The sequence below is a fragment of the Trachypithecus francoisi genome, unplaced genomic scaffold, assembly GCF_009764315.1.
Source record: "Trachypithecus francoisi isolate TF-2019V2 unplaced genomic scaffold, Tfra_2.0 Lachesis_group8, whole genome shotgun sequence".
NCBI classification, from domain to species: Eukaryota; Metazoa; Chordata; class Mammalia; order Primates; family Cercopithecidae; genus Trachypithecus; species Trachypithecus francoisi.
The window spans coordinates 69,367,016-69,387,636 of NW_022681473.1; the positions used below are offsets into that span (position 1 = coordinate 69,367,016).

The 20,621-nt window shown below is 38.0% G+C and overlaps 1 protein-coding gene across 8 annotated transcripts in view; it reads right to left on the minus strand.

Annotated features, from left to right (window-relative positions):
- NARS2 (asparaginyl-tRNA synthetase 2, mitochondrial) overlaps positions 1–20,621 on the minus strand; it is a 141,603-nt gene that overhangs the window by 24,352 nt on the left and 96,630 nt on the right. For all 8 annotated transcript variants that reach the window (XR_004435662.1, XR_004435661.1, XM_033204335.1 and 5 more), the window contains 4 exons: positions 16,132–16,230; positions 15,982–16,019; positions 7,072–7,138; positions 4,069–4,206 (listed from right to left, as the gene is read on the minus strand). Coding sequence is in view for 6 of the 8 variants with exons in the window: in XM_033204335.1 (XP_033060226.1) it covers positions 4,069–4,206; positions 7,072–7,138; positions 15,982–16,019; positions 16,132–16,230 (342 nt within the window). In the remaining 2 variants the exon portion in view is untranslated. The remainder of the gene's footprint in view (positions 1–4,068; positions 4,207–7,071; positions 7,139–15,981; positions 16,020–16,131; positions 16,231–20,621) is intronic.

Here is a 20,621-nt window from a genome sequence, read left to right on the forward strand (position 1 = left end):
GAAGAGCGACAACATGATTGGGTTAACTTTTTTTTTTTTTAAATGGAGATGGAGTCTCATTATGTTGTCCAGGCTGGCCTAGAACTCCTGGAATCAAGTGATCTGTGCACCTCAGGCTCCCAAAGTGCAGGGATTACATGCATGAGCCACTGTGCCCAGCCAGGATTTACATTTCCTAAAAACTCACACTAAAATGGGGAGAACTGATTCCGAAGAGAAAGAATGGATATATGAAGATCAGTTAGGACGCTACTAAAGTAGTCTAGGCAATATCTTAACCTGAAAAGGTAAAAGAGGAAATGAAGAGAAATGAATGGATATGAGAGATATTTAGGAGTGCAAAGCTGACAGAACTTAGTCAATGGAGGAAATGAGAAAGGAAGACTTCTGAGATGACTCAGGTATCTGGCATGTACAATTAGACGAATACAGAATACTAAAAGAAGATCAAATCTGCTGGGAGGAGAGGAGAAATCATGGGTTCAGTTTTGGATGTGTTGCGTCTGAGATGCCTTTGAGATATGTAAATGATAGTCAATGAGGTAGTAGGATATACAGTCAGCCCTCTGTATTCAGAGGTTCTGCATTTGTGGATTCAACCAACAGCAGATTTAAAATATTCAGGAAAAACAAATGAATGGTTGTATCTGTACTTACCATGTATAGGTTTTTTCTTGCCATTATTTCCCTAAACAATACAGTATAATAACTATTTGCATAGCATTTACATTGTATTAGGTATTATAAGTAACCTATAAATTAAAGTATACAGGAGGATGTGCATAGGTTATATGCATACCATATCATTTTACATAAGGGACTCAGTATCCTTGAATTTTGGTATCTGAGAAGGGGCCAGTGGGTACAGTGTCCTGGAACCAATCCCTGAGGATACTGAGGGATGAATGTATATGAGTCTACAGCTCAGAGAATAAGTCTGGATTAGAGATAAAAACTTCTGACAGAATAAACAGTAAGCAACAGATACAGATGAAATAACATGAGGAAAAAAAGACCACCAAGGACTGGGCCTTCAGGAATTCCAACATCTAATGAATAGACAGAAATGGATAAATCTGTACAGGAGACTAAGAAAGAATAAATGCTGAGAAAGGAGAAAAACAGGGATAATGTGATGTCATAGAAGTCAAGAGAGGAGAGGGTTATAAGAATAACAAAATCATTAATAATGCTGATTAGCACTGACAGGTCAAGTAAAATAAAGACTTAAAAGTCTGCTGGATTTAATAATATGAAGATCATTACTGATCCTAATAAGAACTACTTCAATGGTGTGATGGGGTAGAAACCACAATGAAGTAGGAGTATAGAATGAGTGGGAGAAGATATGGTGTTAAAAAAAAAAAAAAAATTCAATACCCATCCTAAAGTTGTTAAGTTTTAAGGAGCAAAACTTTCACGCCTGTAATCCAAGCACTTTGGGAGGCCAAAGCGGATGGATTGCCTGAGCGCAATAATGTGAAATCCTGTCTCTACTAAAAAAAACAAAATTAGCCAGGGGTGGTGGCGTGCATCTGTAGTCCCACCTACTCGGAAGGCTGAGGCAGAAGAACGGCTTGAACCCAGGAGACAGAGGTTGCAATGAGCCGAGATCATGCCACTGCTCTCCAGCCTGGGCGACAGAGCGAGACTGTCTTTAAAAAAAATAAAAAGAAAGAAAAAAGAAAAGAAAGAAAGCAAAACTTATTAAGAGAACACAGAACACAGACACAATGCTACAGTTTTCCTAATTCTTTAAATGCAATAAAAATCCAAAAAAAGGAAGGCTCAAAGTAGCTGGGTAACCCAGGAAAGTCTTTATAGCGAAGGAAAGTCTTAAGCAGAGTACTTAAGTGCAAAATTGAGTGACTGAAAGATGCTCAATCGAGGGAAATTAAATGAGAAAAATACATGGTGTATGTGTTGGGAGCGGGAGCTGGAACTGGGATAGGCTGGAGTGATGAAAAAAAGCCAAGAGATACAGTCTTCTGTTTTGTAATAAAGGCTCAATACTGAATTATTTGGGACTAGATAATCTAGGTCCTAAAGTCTCCTTTTTGCTGCCAACCTGGGGGCCAATTACACTAGAGGGCTGTAGAAAAAAGAGAATATAAGAATCATAAATCAATTGTGTTGCTCACTAGTTTTGGATGATTCTGTGTGAAAGGTGAGGATGAGTAAAATAAGTGGTTAAAAGGTAATTTTACATTATTTGTGATTTTTAGGCAGTTGGAAGAAGTGGAAAAGAACATAGATTTTATAAAACCAAATCTGTAGTCTAGGAAAAAAATACGTATTTTAAAAATACAGACTTTAGAGCTAGAGGGAATCAGGTGTGAATACTAACTACTTACTACCTATGTAGCTTTGGAAATGCAATTAATCTCTGCATTCCAGTTTTTCACTTATAAAATGGAGAAATAAGCTTCTTAGCAAAGTTGTTTCTGGATTTAGAGATGAGATGGTAGTGCTTGATTCCTAAGCATCTAGTAAACAGTGGCTAATACAGTTGTATTAATATATGAGAAAACAGGAAATACAGTCAAACAGATAACCTTGTATACCTAAGAGAGGGACATTTTGTTTACTGGTGGGCCTTAATCTACATTTTTTGTAAGTATTTATCCACAAGTCAGTGAAAACCATCAGACAGTAAAGTGTAGTTTTTGGGCCTATTTTGAAATCAATATAATCTGTCTCACAGACTTTTAAAACTAATAATATTATATATGTAACTATTCATTAAGTATTTAGAAAGTTAAAATATATTCTTACTTTATATTATTGCCAACTTTAAACTTTAATTATTTGTTTTTCAGATAAGGGGCTCCCTCTGTCGCCCAGGCTAGAGCACAGTAACACCATTATGGCTCACTGAAGCCTCGAGTAATTCTCTCACCTCATCCTCTTGAGTAGATAGGACTGCAGGTGAACGCCACTACTCCTGGCTAATTTATTTTTTGTTGAGACAGGGTATTTCTATGTTGACCAAGCTGGTCTCGAATCCCTGGTCTCAGCAATTTTCCCACCTTGGACTACCAAAGTGCTGGGATTACAAACGTGAGCCACCATACCAGGTCATGTTATAGCTAATTTTGTAAAAACCAAAAGAATAAAAAAGGCAGGCCAGGTGCAGTGGCTCATACCTGTAATCCAAGCACTTTGGGAGGCTGAGGTGGGCAGATTACCTGAGGTCAGGAGTTTGAGACCAGCCTGGCCAACACAGTGAAATCCCGTCTCTACTAAAAAGACAAAAATTTGCTGGGTGTGGCGGCACACGATTATAATCCCAGCTACTCGGGAGGCTGAGGCAGGAGAATCACTTGAACCTGGGAGGTGGAGGTTGCAGTGAGCCAAGATCGCACCATTGTACTCCAGCCTAGGTGACAAGGGCGAAATTCTATCTCAAAAAAAAAAAAAAAAAAAAGAAAAAGAAAAAAGACAACTATAGTTAAGGGCAAAAAAAGAACACAGGACAAGAAACAGTAAAGACAGGCAAGAAACAGGAAAGACAAGACAGGCAGATAGAGAAGAGACAGTCAGACAAGAGCTAAGACAGGGAAAATCTGCCCAGACTGCCTGGATACCTTCATAGCCCTCCCCTTGCTATTTCTATTTGAGAGTCCAAACCAAAGCAGTCTAACCCTCCTGCTCTGCCAAGCCAGCTTTTCCTTTACCTGACTGTGCCACTGCTGTCATCTCTTGCCCAGCATGTCTTCCCTCCTAGGAGTCTCCTAACCAGTACTTAACCACAGAATAACTAGACTTGGTATAGCCATACAGTGTTCTAGGCCACTTCCTCTCAGTCATTAAAAAACAAAACAAAACGAAACAAAGAACTTGCACCTGCTAAACTAAGAAGAAGACCTTGTGACAGAAATGAGGAAGTATGTTTATAGAACACTGGGATCTTCTTTCAGAATAATTTTTAAGAGGCGCCTTTGAAAAACTTTATCATTTTAAGAGAGAAAAAGAGTGACAGATGACATTTAAGAAAAGATTCCAAAGGCTAAATGAAAAACCCACCCCAAGAGGACTAACCCCAATTTATTTAGTATCTCTTCTTACTGTGTGCTGAGGGCCATCTTCATTATCTCTCATGTAGAAAGGCTTGATTGCTAATGGATAATTAATAACGAAGACAGGTATGTTGCCACAGTGCTTCACCAGGTACTTTTCGTGTTCCGTTTGTAGATCAACACCCCACTGTAATGAGAAGAAAGAAATGACCAAAAGAGAAGACAGAGGTGAAATATACAATTAAGCACCTGAAAATAACCTGCATCAATTCCAAGGGCTTCATCTTCCTAAGGCTCCATGTGTGGAGCGAGCTGCTAAGGTTACACAGCTGACTAAACCAGAGAGACCTATTTGTTAACAAGAACACCTACAGGCCTGGAAAGATGAAAGCTGAGGCCAGTAGATAAACACTGCTTTCTGTATCCCCATTGTTCCCCTACCCTCACCTCCCAGGAGCAGATAATACAGCACCTGCAGGAAAACAAAGTCTACTTTACAATGGGATAAAAAAATTCTGAGTTCAGAATCAGTTTTTAATAGTGCCTTATGCTTCTTCCACAGTAACTGTTCCTAAGTCTCGGGAAATTAAGTGACAGAAGATAATAATCCTAATATTGAGCCTATCTTTGGCTAAATGACTTCTCTTGGTGACTTTTTTTTTTTGAGACAGAGTCTGGCTGTGTCGCCCAGGCTGGAGTACAGTGGCACAATCTCGGCTCACTGCAACCTCCACCTCCCAGATTCACGCGATTCTCCTGCCTCAGCCTCCCAAGTAGCTGGGACTTCAGGCGCCCACCACCAGGCCCGGCTATTTTTTTTTTTTTTTTGTATTTTTAGTAGAGATGGAGTTTCACTATGTTGGCCAGGCTGGTCTTGAACCTTGTGATTTGACCACCTTGGCCTCCCAAAGTGCTGGGATTACAGTTGTGAGCTACAGTGCCCGGCTGGTGACTTCTTTTTAAATAAAAAGAATCAACTCATGTGTGAGATGCTCTTTGATGAATATTTATTAACTCTGTTCAATAGATTTATTAAGCAAATACTAATGTGCCTATTAAATTCCAGGTACCATATGATATACTGGATAAAGTGGTAAGAAAAATAGTTATAATCCCTGACTTCATGAAGCTTCCAGGGTAGGAGACAAAGAAATGAAAACTTACACAAAGAATTGATTATAAATATAACAAGCACAGGTTACTTTTGTAATATATAAAGATCTGACTTAATTGGGATTGAACTGGTACAAGGAATAGTTTAAACACAAAGGTTAACATTACCTTATTACTACCACTTGTTTGGCAGTATCTCAGTTATAGGAAAAAAATAACTTGAATAGGAACAAAGAGTTTTGCCTCCAACACTATACACATGCCCACTGACAGATCATGTGGTCTTCTGGACCTGTATCATTGCCAATAAAATAAAAAAGCTCTAGCTGGGGACGGTGGCTCATGCCTTTAATCCCAGCACTTTGGGAAGCTGAGGAGTGCTTAAGCACAGAAGCTCGTGACTAGCCTAGGCAACATAACCCTGTCTCTACAAAAAATAAAAAAAGCAGCCAGGCCTGGTGGCACGCACCTGTAGTCCCATATACTTGGAAGACTGAGTTGGGAGGACTGATGTGAGCCCGGGAGGTGGAATCTGCAGTGAGCCATGTTTGTACCACTGCACTCCAGCCTCGGCAACACTGAGAGATCCTGTCTTTCAAAAAATAAATAAATAAATAAATAAATAAAGGAGTTCCTTCACAGAAAGACAGAGTTGTACAGTGGTTGTCAGGGGTCTGGGAATGGGGCAAATGAGGGGATACTGATCAAAGTGTACGCACTTTCAGTTATAAGACGAACAAGTTCTGCGGATCTAATGTACACTGTGGGTAGTGACAGACGTGTTAACTAATTTGACTGTAATAATTTATTACACAATGTATACGTGTATCAAATCATCATGCTGTATACCCTGAATATATACAATCTTCTTTTGTTGTTGTTCTTAGAGACAAGGTCTTTCTCTGTCACCTAGGCTGGAGGGCTGCAGTCCATCATGGCTCACTGCAATCTTAAACTCCTGGGCTCAAGCAATCCGCCTACCTTGGCCTCTTAAAGTGTTGGGATTACAGGCGTGAACTATCACACCTGGCCTATACAATCTTTATCAAGTAATTTTTGGAAGAAAAGAAAAAATAATTCTTGGCTGGGTACTGAGGCATGCTCCTATAGTCCCAGTTACTTGGGAGGCTGAAATGCGGGATCCCTTGAGCCCAGGAGTTCAAGATGAGCTCAGGCAACATAATGAGACCTTCATCTCTTAAATATAAAGTTCTTTAAAAGCAAAACAAAACAAAAAACCCCCAGTGTTTTCCAGAGTGGCTCACAAACTAAAAGGCTCTATAAAGTTCAACTGAAAAACAAACCTGTTTCTGCAAGCACTAAATCTGGAAAAAGAAAAAAAAAAAAAACCTGTTTAGTTATGTTGCTTAAATTTATTTGATAATATAACTTCCTTCATTGGTCATCTTTTAATGTCATTCAGAATATACTTTGGAAAACACAGAATTAGTTGACTTCCACAGTAATATTATTTTTTTAAAAATTCATTTTTTTTTTTGGGTAGAGACAGGGTCTCACTATATTGCCCAGGCTGGTCTTGAACTTTGGGGCTCAAGCAATCTGCCTGCCGTGGCCTCCCAAAGTGCTGGAATTATAGGCATGAGCTCCAACACCTGACCTCTAAAGTAATAGTCTATGATTATCTTTCTTTTTTAGAATTTTCATCTTCCTAAACATGGGCTTCTCCTTTATAATCCCTTAGTCACTGCTATTCCAAATGATACAACTTATTTTTATTCTAAATTAATTCTGTTTTAAGCATCTCAACAAGATTGAGCAAATATCAAACAAAATCTGTAAGTCTGTGTACAAATGAGCAAATACCATATTTTGCTAATAACAGAAATAAGATGATTTTGAAGGATTCTTAATAAAGTAAGCTAAAGACAAGAAGGAAGCATTTTCACACACATATATGTATATACACACAAAATACTACCTCTGGGGTGAAGGTGAAGTTCTGGGATGCTTGCTTTAAGATCTCCACTGCTTCAGTATAAGAAATGCTGGAGGAAAACAGGATACAAGCAGAGAAAAGTCAATACAATTGGGCTGCTGTTAACTAGTTCATTTTAAAACCAGAAAAAGCCTACTCCTATATCACACTGTGAGGTCATGAGGGAATACTGAATAATCAGGAATTAAGGCTGATCTAATCCTATAAAAGTCTGATTTGCCTAAAGAGAAGTAACCATTCAATAACCTCACTCCTCGTCTACTTGCAATATACACAGCAAAGCCAGTCACTTAAGCAAGTAAAGATTATTCTCTGAATCCAAGATATGCCAATGCCCTAATAAAACGTATGAAATACTGAGACTACAACAGCAAAAGACTTTCTCCTAAAATTCATGATTAATTCATTTATTTATCCAACAGACATATACTTGGCACCTACTAGGCACTACACGTAATTCTAGACGCTGGAGATAAAAATAAAGCTCAGCCTTCAAGGAGCCAACGTTCGTGCGTGCGTGTGTGTGTGTGTGTGTGTGTGTGTGTGTGTGTGTTTCTGTGAGAGAGAAAGAAAGAGCGAGAGATGCAGGTGAGGAAAGAGTAGACAGAGCAAACATCAGGCAGCTATTAGTATAGTATCTTATAGTATATTAGTATATTACTAATAGTATAATAGTATATTACTAAGATAATCATAGTATATTAGTATAAATGGGTAGCCATTAGTGCTATGAAGAAAAATAAAGTGAAGTAAGAAGACAGAGAGGGTTTGGGGTGACATTTCAGATATGATGGTCAAGAAAGGCCTAAGTTTCTGACATCTGAACAGAAGTGTTCATCGAGTAAGGAAATGAACCACAGAAGTCTCTTGGGAGGAGTATTCCAGGCAAAAGGAACAACAAGTACAAGGATCTGAGGTGAGAAACAGTTTGGCTTGTTCATGGAACAAAAAGGGCAGTCAGTGTGACTAGGGCATGCTGAACAAGAGGAATCATGCACAGCAAATTACATAGGAAAGGCAGTCAGAAGTCAGATCACATGGACTCTTTCAGGTCATACTAAGGGCCTGGTAATATATTCTAAGCATTATAAAACTATTTAGGAAGATACTGATTCTCTCAACGAAGACACCCTCATGCCTAAAGAAAGTCAACGCAAGTATTTCTTTTAATTTAACTATGTAAATAGGTAACTTACCAACGTAGTTAAAAAAAAATCAAGATATATAAAAGAGTATACATTTCCCTTCCATTGCGGTTCCAGAGACACCTAGTTCCTTTCCTTTCACACAATCACTGTTACCGGTATTGTGAATATCCCTCTAGAGGATTTTATTTATATAGATATGTAAATAATACACAATCTTTCTTTTTTATAGATGTCATACATATCATACACACTCTTTCACATCTAATTTTACAGAGTAATATACCTTGTAGATCTTTCTGTGTGTATATGAAGAAATTCTTCACTTTTTGTATTATATAATATTCCATTTTGTGGATGTATCGTAATTAGTTTAACCAGTGACCTGACATTTCACATTCTAATCTTTTGCTGTTATAAAACATGCCTATATATACCTATTTAATATTATTACAAATAGTTATTATACACTAATTTGTCACATGGCAAAAGTGGAATTGTTAGATGAAAATTTGCAATTTTTATATTTTCTGAAAGGTTTTGCCAAAGATATTGCCCCTTTTATAACAACGTATACCCACCAGTAACATGAAAGTGTCAGTTTGCTTGTAAACTATAGGTAAAATACTGCATCAGTATGGATTTTTTTTTTTTACAAAAAATCTACAAACTTTCTGAAAGACCTTGAGCTCAAAAAATAATTTATTCAGCACAAACTTATTCTCTGAAGCAAAAATGAAGTTCATATACGTAACAACTAACCAGAAAGAGTTGTATTGTATCATACAGTACAATAAAGCCCCTACAGCTATGTTTTGAAAGGTAGGTTTTTTCCGAAGATGGAAAATCTATTCAAATTAAAATCTAGAATTAATAATAGGTAATTTTTAAGGTAGTAATGGTGGCGCTAGTTGTGTTGGTAGTAGCAGTAATAATGATTTTAAAATTAGCATTTTACAGAAGGGAAGCAGAAGGTTAGAGAGGATCATTAACTTTCCAAAGGTTACTGATGTAAGTAAATGGTAAATCTTGATCTGCTGACTCCAGAGTATACACTTTTAATGGCTAAGATAATGCCTAAAACACTTGGAGTTTCATATGTTCCATCAAAACAAAAGAAAATGGGCTCTGGGTTCTTCATCTGATTCTACCACTTAATCTGATTCTACTACTAGCTATGTAAGTCACTTCAACGTTGTGAAAGCATGTTATTAATTTTTGTAATGTGTTATACAAACATTTAAAAATTATTTGCACTTGTAAAATAAGCATATTGAACTATCTTGTATAAAGTTCTTTTCTGCTTAGGCATTCTATCGTTCTATTATATTGATTACTTGGTATGATCTACCAATCACACTAAGAAATAAAAGCGCAGTCAAAATAACAAGCAGTAGATTTTGTACCATTGGTATGTTACTGTTTCATTACTGGCTCTCATCTCTAAATACCTCATTATTCCACGTCTTCCACTCCACTCCCCAATACCTTCATTAGGGGCAGAACTTTCAAGTTCAAATTACAGTTCTGACATTTGATATCCTTAATGGCTTCCAACAACTCTCTCCACTAAGTATTTTTCTTGATATATATAGAAAATAATATCTCTTCTCCTTTCCAGAAACTGTTTCCAAAGTGCTTTGAAGAAAGGAGGAAAAAACATTGTGATAGAAAATGATACGGCATCGAACTACCTTCATATTTCACATTTTTCATTGTTGAATAAAGAAAATTCATTATTCTGAAGCTGTTGGAGTAAAATTGCTAAACAACAAAGATAATTATTGTCATCCTTTGCCTCAAATTCACACAGAAAGATAAATGAAGAGCAAATAAAAAAGGTTAAGTACTATTTTCAGAAACATAATAATATAAAGGAAATGTAAAATAAACTGAATACAATTTCTACATAAAGGCTAAATTCAATTACTACACGAGTTGCTGAAATAGCACATTTTCATATAAAATACTTATAACAGGTAGTGAAAAATATGCTGAAATCTACTCAAAAGAATACAAGTCACGTGGTATCTAGACAGATTCAATAATTAACAGTGCAGTCTACAGAAGCATAAAACAAAAGTTTCTCTTTTGTTTTTTCTTTTCTCCTTGTTTCCCTGTTTTTTCTTTTCTCTTTACCGTTTTTAGGATTAACTCAACAGTAGATTCAGCTACACCAGTATTTTCAGAAATTTCAGCATCAATGCCTTAAATAGCATGAAATAGCAGAAAGGTGATGCCAAGGTGGTACAGAGGGCACCACCACACAACCTATTTCTCAACTTGATACCTCTGATGTTGCTGACTTAATAATCACTGTCATCGGACCAGCACCATCTCATTATGCTTTTTTTTAGTGGCTACCCTGCATATTTTAACATGCATATCTGACTTAACAGTCTAAAGCAGCCGGGTGTGGTGGCCTGCACCAGTTGTCTCAGTTACTCAGGAGGCTGAGGCAGGAGGAATCGCTTGAGCTCAGGAGTTCAAGCCTGCAGTGAGCTATGATCACACCACTGCCCTCCAGCCTGGATGACAGAGCGATGTCCTATCTCTTTAAAAAAAAAAAAGGTCTAAAGTTCACCAGTTTCTCTCTCTTCCTTTCAAACAACACAAGGACTAACATTTCAACTATGAATGTACCTCTTCAGTTTTACAAGTTATTGTTGCCCAGTATTTCAGTTCTAAGGTAACAGGTATTTTCTTTCAACTATGTGAAGATACTATTTTATCAATCTATTGCCATTACTGTCCTCTGAACTTCTTGGGAATCTAATGCTGTTTGTTATGTCTGCTGTTCTTGCTCATGGTAGGTATTTCCCTGTGTATTTGGACTGTGAGATTATCTTAAGTAGAGTTTGTTTTGGGAATATCATGCCACTTGGGTTGAGGGTACAAACTTCAAGATTGGTTTTATATTAGTTTCTACAGCTACTCCAGTGTTACCACTAACTGAAAATTTTTATTTTAATGCCCTAGCATGAAGATTCTTGAACTACACAGGAAACAAAAATTCAAACTCTAGGCTCACTTAAGGGCCAACTGTGGCCGCAAATTCTCAATGCAGACTATTTCTGTTTTGTCTCTATCCTTAAGCCCAGGCTAAAGCATACATACTTCTACACTTCTCTGTAAATTCTCTACACTGGCTAGCTCAATTTTCTGTTTGTTTGCTTATTTTCTAATTGGCCCTTTCATTAAGGGTGTAGTCCTTGGCCAGTTCTAGCTTTGTGTATATGTGTGTGCATTTGAGGGGATATCTTGGTTCTAATTCATTCTGCTATGGCTATTCTCATGTCCTCTCATTGCTGTTAAAACCTCTGGTTTCAAAGAATGGAAAATCGCCCTCCAGTTTCCCTACCCTACACCCTGAGAATCCTCAGCATCACACCAACTGTGCATATCACTCTGGTGTTTGGTTCCTTCTTCATTTCTAGCACCTGGAACTTCTCCTCCTTTCTAGTGAATTCAACAACATATTTAAAACAATCTTATAATATTTTAAGTATTATTTTTAGATGTTTTGTAGCAAGGGTGTTTTCAAATTATCTAGTCTGACATATTGCTTTTAACAGTATCGTTATTCAATCCTTTCAACAATATAAGACAGAGTATTTTTTATAGATGTGGAAACTGAAGTTCAGAAAAGCGAAAGATTCACTATTCATCAAGTTCATAGTTGTAATTAAATTATTCATATAAATATTTAACTGTTCATCTTTTTCTCTAGATTTTAAACTCCATAAAAAAAAAATAAATGTTTGTTTTCATTATTCTCAACAACTAGCAAAGTGCCTAACTCGTATTAGGCAGTCAATAAATATTTGTTAAAAAATATTAATTTACTCATTAATGGCTAGTAAATGGTAGGGCCAGGATTACAATCCAGGTTCTCTGAATCATGGTTCACTACCCTCAGTGACTGAAGTAAATAGTGACATGAGCCAATAAGAAACCTCAGGAGAGAATCCAGCCTAAAGAAGAAAACCTTTACAGCCAAGGTTACTCAAGTCATCTGTTTGTGCACTCAATTACTCAGTATTTACTGAATGTCTATTAGAGGCACTGTGCTAAGTCCTGGGGGCATAATAGTAAGCAATTTAAACACAGCCTCTGACCTCACAGAGGTAGTAGACACCAAACAATCAAACATATACATTTATTTTAAAATGTTTGAATTTTTCATTGACAAATAACTAGTTTATGTATTTACAGGATACAATGTGATTTTGGTATTATACACTGTGGAATGAATATATCAAGGTATTTAACATATCTATCGCCTCATATGCTTCATTTTTTTTTTTTTTTTGTAGTGAGAAGATTTAAAATCTACTCCTTCAGCAATTTTGAGATATACATTACAATTAATTATGGTCACTTTGTTATGCAGTAAATCCTGAAAACTTACTCCTCTGATCTAAATGAAACTTTGTACCCCTTGGTCAATTTCTTTCCATTCCCTTCAAGAACCCCCCACCTGCCACTGGTAATTACCATTCTACTCATTACTTCTCTAAGTGTAACTTTATTACATTTCATATCAAAGTGAATCATGCAGTACTTGTCTTTCTGTGCCTAGCTTCTTTCACTTAGCATTAAGTCTTCCAGGTTGATCCATGTTGTCACAAATAAGATTTCCTTTGAATAGTATTCCACTGTGTATACACACATTTACTTTTTCCCGTCATCCACTGATGGACACTTAGGTTGATTCCATATCTTGGCTACTATGAATAGTCCTGGAAAGAACATATAAGTGCAGATATCTCTTTGACATACTGACTTCAGTTCTGGATATGTACCCAGAGGTAGGACTGCTGAATCATATGGTAAATATGCTTTTAGTTTTTTGAGAAACCTCCCATACTATCCTCCGTAACAGCTCTTCTAATTTACATTCCCACTAACAGTATACAAGGGTTCCCAAGTGCCACATCTTTGCCAATACCTGTTATCATTTGACTTTTTTTTTTTGATACAAGGTCTTGCTCTGTCTCCTAGGCTGGAGTACAGCAGCATATATGATCATAGCTCACTGCAGCCTCAACCTCCTGGGCTTAAGCAGTCCTCCCACCTTGGCCTCCTGAGTAGCTGGCACTACAGGCACATGTCACCATACCTGGCTAATTTATTTTATTTTTTTTGTAAAGACAAGGTCTCACTATGTTGGCCAGGCTGGTCTTGAACTCCCAGGTTTAAGTGATCCTCCCACCTCAGCCTCCCGAAGTGCTGAGACTACAGGCATGAGCCAACGTGTCTCATTCTACTTTTTGATAACAGCCATCCTAACGGGTGTGAGGGGATATCTCACTGTGGTTTTAATTTGCATTTTATTAATTAGTGATGTTGGATACTTTTTGATAAACCTATTGGCCATTTGTATTTTACACAAATGTAAAACATTTGTGATGTCTGCCTGTTTGAGCAAAGCATAGGGGTGGATGCTGAGGCTAGATGGCGTGGCTGCCCTGCAGGGGCTCAAAGCAGATAGACCTTCCCACTGAGCTTCTGCAGCAGCCAGCTGGGCTTTGTAAATGGGCTATGCCACTGGCTGGTATCTCTGATCAGGTGCTCCTGCTGGCAGAATACAGCTATCACCAAGATCCGTGTGCTGGTTGCTGTGAGCACTGCCCCCACTCCTTTGTTCCTACTTGACTCCTGGTAGTCCAGACCTTACCCCCAGGGTTCCCTGTGAGACAGGAATGGGCATCGTAGGAAGCATCGAAGAATGCTGGGGAAACTGGATAGCTGTCTCTTTTTCCACTGCATTAACTGTGTGCCCAGGGGAACCTTCTGTGTGGTGCTGTGCCTACTTAGGGGAGGGAGGATTCAATCAAATTGAGGCCATTGCTCCTACCCTTCTAATGCACTTTTTGTTCTGTGGTCCATCTGGGTGTCTCAACTTCATTCCCAAGTTTTGGGATTTTCACAAAGATGTTCTTGTATGTGACTAGTTGCCAAATGGACTTTCTGTGGTGAAGGCTGGGACCTTCTATTCATCATCTTGCTGATGTTCCTCTCCCCACAAATTCAAACTGCAACTATGACTTGTAGTATGCAGAATGGATTGTGACAATGACAATGATTGAAATGGCACAGCCCAAGAGGACATTTTCCAACCTTAACATTTTATGGAAAAGGACTCCAAAGCACAAGAGTTAAGTGACATGTAAGAGTCGTAAGGATAGTGGGGCAGCTACAACCACTGTACCCTTCCAGTGCCTTTCCAAATATATGAAAATCTCAGGTTAAAAGTCTGAGCTCTGAAATCAGATGAACATGAGCTTGAATCACCATTTCATCTTTTACTCAACCTCTTTGCAGGGATTCTCAATCTGTAGAATGAGAATAATAACTACTTGGAGTTGTGAAGATAAAATAAGCTACTAATACATTAAAATTTTATCACTGTCTGGGTAAATATTCAACAAATCGTGAGTATTATTTCTGCATTTTGAATCTTTTCATTAGATAAGAGCTGGAAAACTAAGATCCTTCCCTGGTTGTTCGGTCACCAGCAGAGATTCCTTGAGAAGGCCAAATTACTTCTTTCTTCATCTACGTAATGACCACTTTTATCAATATACTCATGTCCAAGACTATCTTATAAAACTCCAGACCCACACTTTCAGTTGCCTATTCAACATCTATGGCTGGATGTCTGAAAAGCATCTCAATCTTAATGTTTGTGTTCCTGATACCATCCCTTCCTCTCAAAGCTCCTGCCCCAGTACTCTCTTAAGGATTTCCCAACTTCAGTTAATGGCAACTTCATTTTTGCAGCTGTAGGAGAAAAAAAACATTGACGGTACCCTTAACTCCTCTCTCTCGCCCTCAGTAAATCCTGTTTGTTCTATCTCTAAAATATATTCAGAATAGGAGCTCTTGCCACTATCCTGGTCTGTGATGGTTAATTTTATGTATCAACTTGGCTGGGCCATGGTGCCCAGATATTTGGTCAAATAGTATTCTGAATGCTTCTATGAAGGTGTTTTTTGGATGAAATTAATGTCTAAATCAATGGACTTTGAAAAAAGCAGATTATATTACCCTTCATAATGTGGGTGGGCTAAATCCAATTCGTTGAAGTTTTTACTAAGACAAAGACTAATCTCCCCCTGAAAAAGAAGTAATTCTGCCAGGAGACTGCCTTTGGACTTGAATGGCAACTCTTCCTTGATTCTCCAGCTTGTCCTACCCCCTTAGATTTTAAACGCAACAAGCCTCTACAATCATGTGAGCCAATTCTTTACAATCAACCTCTTAATCTCTCTCTCTCTCCCCAATACACACCCCACCCTCAAACTTGGCTGGTCGTGTTTCTCTGGAGAACCCTAATACACAGTCTAAATCATCATTAACTCTCACTCTGATCACTGTGGTAATCTTTTAGTTTTCTGTTCCTGAATTCCTGTCTTGCTGTAACCTACATCGAGCATGTTTTTTAGTTTGTTTAGTGTGAGTTTGAATTATAGTTACATAGTTAATAATTACTAGATTTTTATCTTGCTATGATTTATTAATTTATTGATGAAACACTGATTATCAATTATGAACCAAACACAAGAGCTATAAAAATAATTAGAACATGGATCTTGCCTGGAATCTGGGGAGTGTCTATATATATACACTATATATATAGGATCTATATAAGCAGATATAAATTTAAAAAATTATAATATAGTGTGATAAATACAGTGATAAAGAATGAATAAAGTTCAAAGAAAGTATAACATCTACTTACATTAAAAAGTTGTTTTTTAGCATATGTTCTAATCTGTCCTTAATAAAAAGAAGACAAAAAATAAAATTTTAAAAATACAATTTTATTCATTATGTATAATTAACACATTAAACAGTAGATGTATTGGGCTTTATCCACAAAACTAATTACCTTTTGGCCAGGAGCTATGAATTTGTGACAGAGTTCAACATCTTCAGGACAATTTGAGAGAACCATCATTGCTGTAGCCTTGAAGAGTTCCTCTATAACCTAAGAGAAATGAAACAGAATCACTTGACACGTAAGCAATTTTACATGAAAAACCTGTTCAGGGCTCAATAAGGACTGCACTCCAGGTTTTAGCAACTACAAATCCACTAAGTCTTTTAAGCCTTGAATGTACCATGAAAAACTGGTTCAGTTTTCCAGGCATCTCAATTTCCTTGGTGTGTGGCAGGGAGGAAGAAAAAAGGAAATGTTTTAATCTTATGTTGACAGTTTCAATACTGGTAAAGAAATGAGATGTCAAATGAACAGCTATAACTGATCAATGTCTCTCCAAAATTCAATAAACTCACTTGTAGAATCAGGGTAATAACAACACCTAACTTATAGGAGGTTTGAGAGAATTAAATGAGATAAACCACGTGTCACACTTAGCTTAGTACTGGTTCAGAGAAGCACACAACAAACATCAGTTCTTGTCAACAGTAAGAACATTTTGAAAAGTGGTTTATTCACTCATTGATAAATGAAAGTCAACTTTAAAATTACAGAAATGATGATATATCTAAATAAAATATATACATTTTTTGCTTTGCTAATGGCCAAAATAAAAATAACATGAAGCAGCATACAGCAAAAATCAGTATATAAGAACTTATTCTCAAGACCAGCCTGGGCAATATGGCAAAACTCTGTCTCTACAGAAAGAAAGAAGAAAAATTAGCTGGGCATAGTGGTGTGCGCACCTGTAGTCCCAGCTCCTCAGGAGGCTGAGTTGGGAGGATCACTTGAGCCTGCGAGGTTGAGGCTGCACTGAGCCATGATCATGCCACTGCAACTTCAGGCCAGGTGACATCTCAAAAAACAACAAAAAAGATTATTCTTCCATGGGTGTCCATAGGAGACTCATAATAGAAACTTGTTCTTAGAAGGAAAAAAGTGACTAGAATGGAAAATATTTCTAAAATGTTTTTATTCACAACCAACATTCTTGGTTTTAAATCACCGAGACAGTATTAGGTCTTCTAAATGGTGTATTCACAAAGGTGCACATATGTATAAAGTACAGGCTGCCTTAAAGGTAGGTATCTTCTCTTCCTCTGTTGCATACTAGTAGATCCTCTTGAGGGTGGAAGCACAGTGAAGGCATAATTGTCAATGGAAGTACATTAATATAATCAGATATAGGAAAACACTTAAATACCAGTGACAACCAGATCTATTTTATGATGTTTCAGTCATTGTTAGTGTTATTTATTTATTTATTTATGAGACAAGGTCTTGCTCTGTCATCCAGGTTGGAGGGCAGTGGTATAATCATAGCTCACTGCTGCCTTGATCTCTCAGGCTCAAGAGATTCTCCTGCCTCTATGTAACTGGGACCACAGGCATGCACCACCACACCCAGCTGATTTTTTGTTTTTTATTACAGATGAGGTCTCGCTGTATTGCCCAGACTGGTCTCGAACTCTTAAGCTCAAGTGATCCTCCCTTCTCAGCCTCCCACAGTACAAATTAAAAATTTATGCAGCCAACAAACATATGAAAAAAAGCTCATCATCACTGGTCATTAGAGAAATGTAAATAAAAAACACAATGAGATACCACCTTATGCCAGTTAAAATGGCAATTATTAAGAAGTCAGGAAACAACAGATGCTAGCAAGGCTATGGAGAAACAGGAATGCTTTTACATTGTTGGTGGGAGTGTAAATTAGTTCAACCACTGCGAAGACAGTGTGGCGATTTCTCAAGAATGTAGAATCAGAAAAGCATTTGACCCAGCAATCCCATTACTGGGTATGTACCCAAAGGATTTGAAATCATTCTACTTTATAAAGACACATGAACACATGTTTACTGCAGTACTATTTGCAACAGCAAAGACTTGGAACCAACCCAAATGCCCATCAATGATAGACTGGATACTGTGATGGATTGGATACTGTATACACCATGGAATACTATGCAGCCATGAAAAAGAATGAGTTCGTGTCCTTTGCAGGGACATGGTAGAGCTGGAAGCCATTATTCTAGGCAAACTAACAAAGGAACAGAAAACCAAACACCACGTGTTCCCACTCACAAGTGGGAGCTGAACAATGAGAATACATGGACACAGGGAGGGGAACATCACACACTGGGGCCTGTCAGGGGATGGTGGGCAAGGGGAGGGAGAGCATTAGGACAAATACCTAATGCCTGTGGGGCTTAAAACCTAGATGATGGGTTGATAGGTGCAGCAAACCACCATGGCACATGTATACCTAGGTAACAAACCTGCACGTTCTGCACATGTATCCCAGAACTTAAAAGTAAAACAAAAACAAAACCAAAACAACACAACACAACTCTGGTCAGAATACAAAGAGCAATTCAGAAAAATAAACAATGATAGGTGGACTGGGAACTAGTCAACTTGATTAATAATCTGAAATGGAGATGAATTTTAGTTCCATTTTTATCTCCTTTGTCTCTTGGTTTTGATTTGGGGGTAAAACATTGATCTGTTTAGTAGGCATAGGAAGCAAAACTTCTGGAAGAAAGCTTCTACTACTAGTCTGGTAAAGTCCCTGTAGGATAGGGTGTTTACAGGAAAATCCTTGGTTGTTTTGTCCCCTACTCTTCTCTCTCTTCTGTTCCTGGCCAAAAGGTAGACCCAGTTGTGGAGTGGCACTGTCAGGGTGAGTGGCACAAGCACCTAAAACTCCAAGATAAGACCTACTTCTGCAACAGAGGAACTGGGAAAGGGAGACTGCTGTCTGAAGAGTGTGGATGTGGGTAATCTCTATTATTATTATTACTATTTTTTGAGATAGAGTCTTGCTCTTATCACCCAGGCTGGAGTGCAGTGGCATGATCTCGGCTCACTGCAATCTCCACCTCCCAGGTTCAAGCGATTCTCATGCCTCAGCCTCCAGAGTAGCTGGGATTACAGGTGTGTGCCACCACACCCAGCTAATTTTTTATATTTTTAGTAGAGATGGGGTTTCACCATGTTGGCCAGATTGGTCTCGAACTCCTGACCTCAGGTGATCTGCCCGCCTCGGCCTCCCAAAGTGCTGGGATTACAGGCATTACATAATCTGGGTACAGATTACTCTGCACCCAGCCCGTTATTAATTTTTTTTTGAATATTTTCTCTTGCCAGTTTGACCCAATGGTGGCCACAGTCACCTGGAAATGAATAACATAGTGGCGACTAAGACCTGGGAGAAATCTGTCTTTCTGGCCAGAGAAACCAAAATGGGGGGCTTCAGGTAGCCAGACAGTGTGAAGGAAATTCTGAAGAATAGGAGAAGGTGACCCTCTAATTGTGTATGAAGTAACACAAGGCTAGGGTTCACCTCCAAGCAATGTATATGTGAAACAGACCCAAAGAAGCACAGTGAAAGCTTCCGACAATGAACTACAATATAAATCACTGTGCAATTTCCAGACTAACTATGAGTAGCACATGCATCAGAAAGACTCAAATAGCATAGCAGAGGCTTTGAAAACTTAACTGACATGGAAACCAATGCCAACAGAAAGTAAGATAAAACTTACATTCTGAATCTAACCAGTTTAATAACTGGTAAAAACAACAACAAAAATAATTCCATTTCCAAAGGATTTTAACAGAACCCAGAGTGTCAGAACATGACATTAAAAACATCCAGGATATAATTAAAAATTACCGGACATACAAAGAACCAGGAAAATCTTATGAATTCTCATGAGAAAAAATAATCAATAGATAATATGCACAGAAGACTCAGATATTGAAATTATCTGACAATTTAAAACAGGTATTATAACCATCTTCCACAGGTAAACGAAACATTCTTAAAAACAGAAAGATAGAACTTTTCAGTGGAGAAAAAGAAACTAAAAATAAATTAAAATTTTAGAATTGGAAAATATGTGAAAGAAAAATTTCACAGGATGGGCTCATTATCACAATGAAGATAAAAGAGGAAAGGATTAGTAAGTCTGAAGACAGTTCAGTTGAAATGCCCCCCATTCTGAATTACAGAAAGAAAAAATACTAGCCAGGCATGGTGGCTCACGCCTGTAATCCCAGCACTTTGGGAGTCTGAGGTGGGCGGATCACTTGAGGTCCAGAGTTCAAGACCAGCCCAGCCAACATGGTGAAACCCTGTCTCTACTAAAAGTACAAAAATTAGTCGGGTCTGGTGGCAGGTGCCTGTAATCCCAGCTACTCAGGAGACTGAGGCAGGAGAAATGCTTAAACCCTGGAGGTGGAGGTTGCAGTGAGCTAAAATCGTGCCACTGCACTCCAGCCTGGGCAACAGAGTGAGACTCTGTCAAGAAAGACAGAAAGACAGAAAGGCAGGCAAGAAGGCAGGAAGGCAAGCAAGCAAGCAAGCAAGCAAGAAAAACAGACTCACTAATAATAAGCCGAGCATCACAGCACTGCTTATTATTATGGGA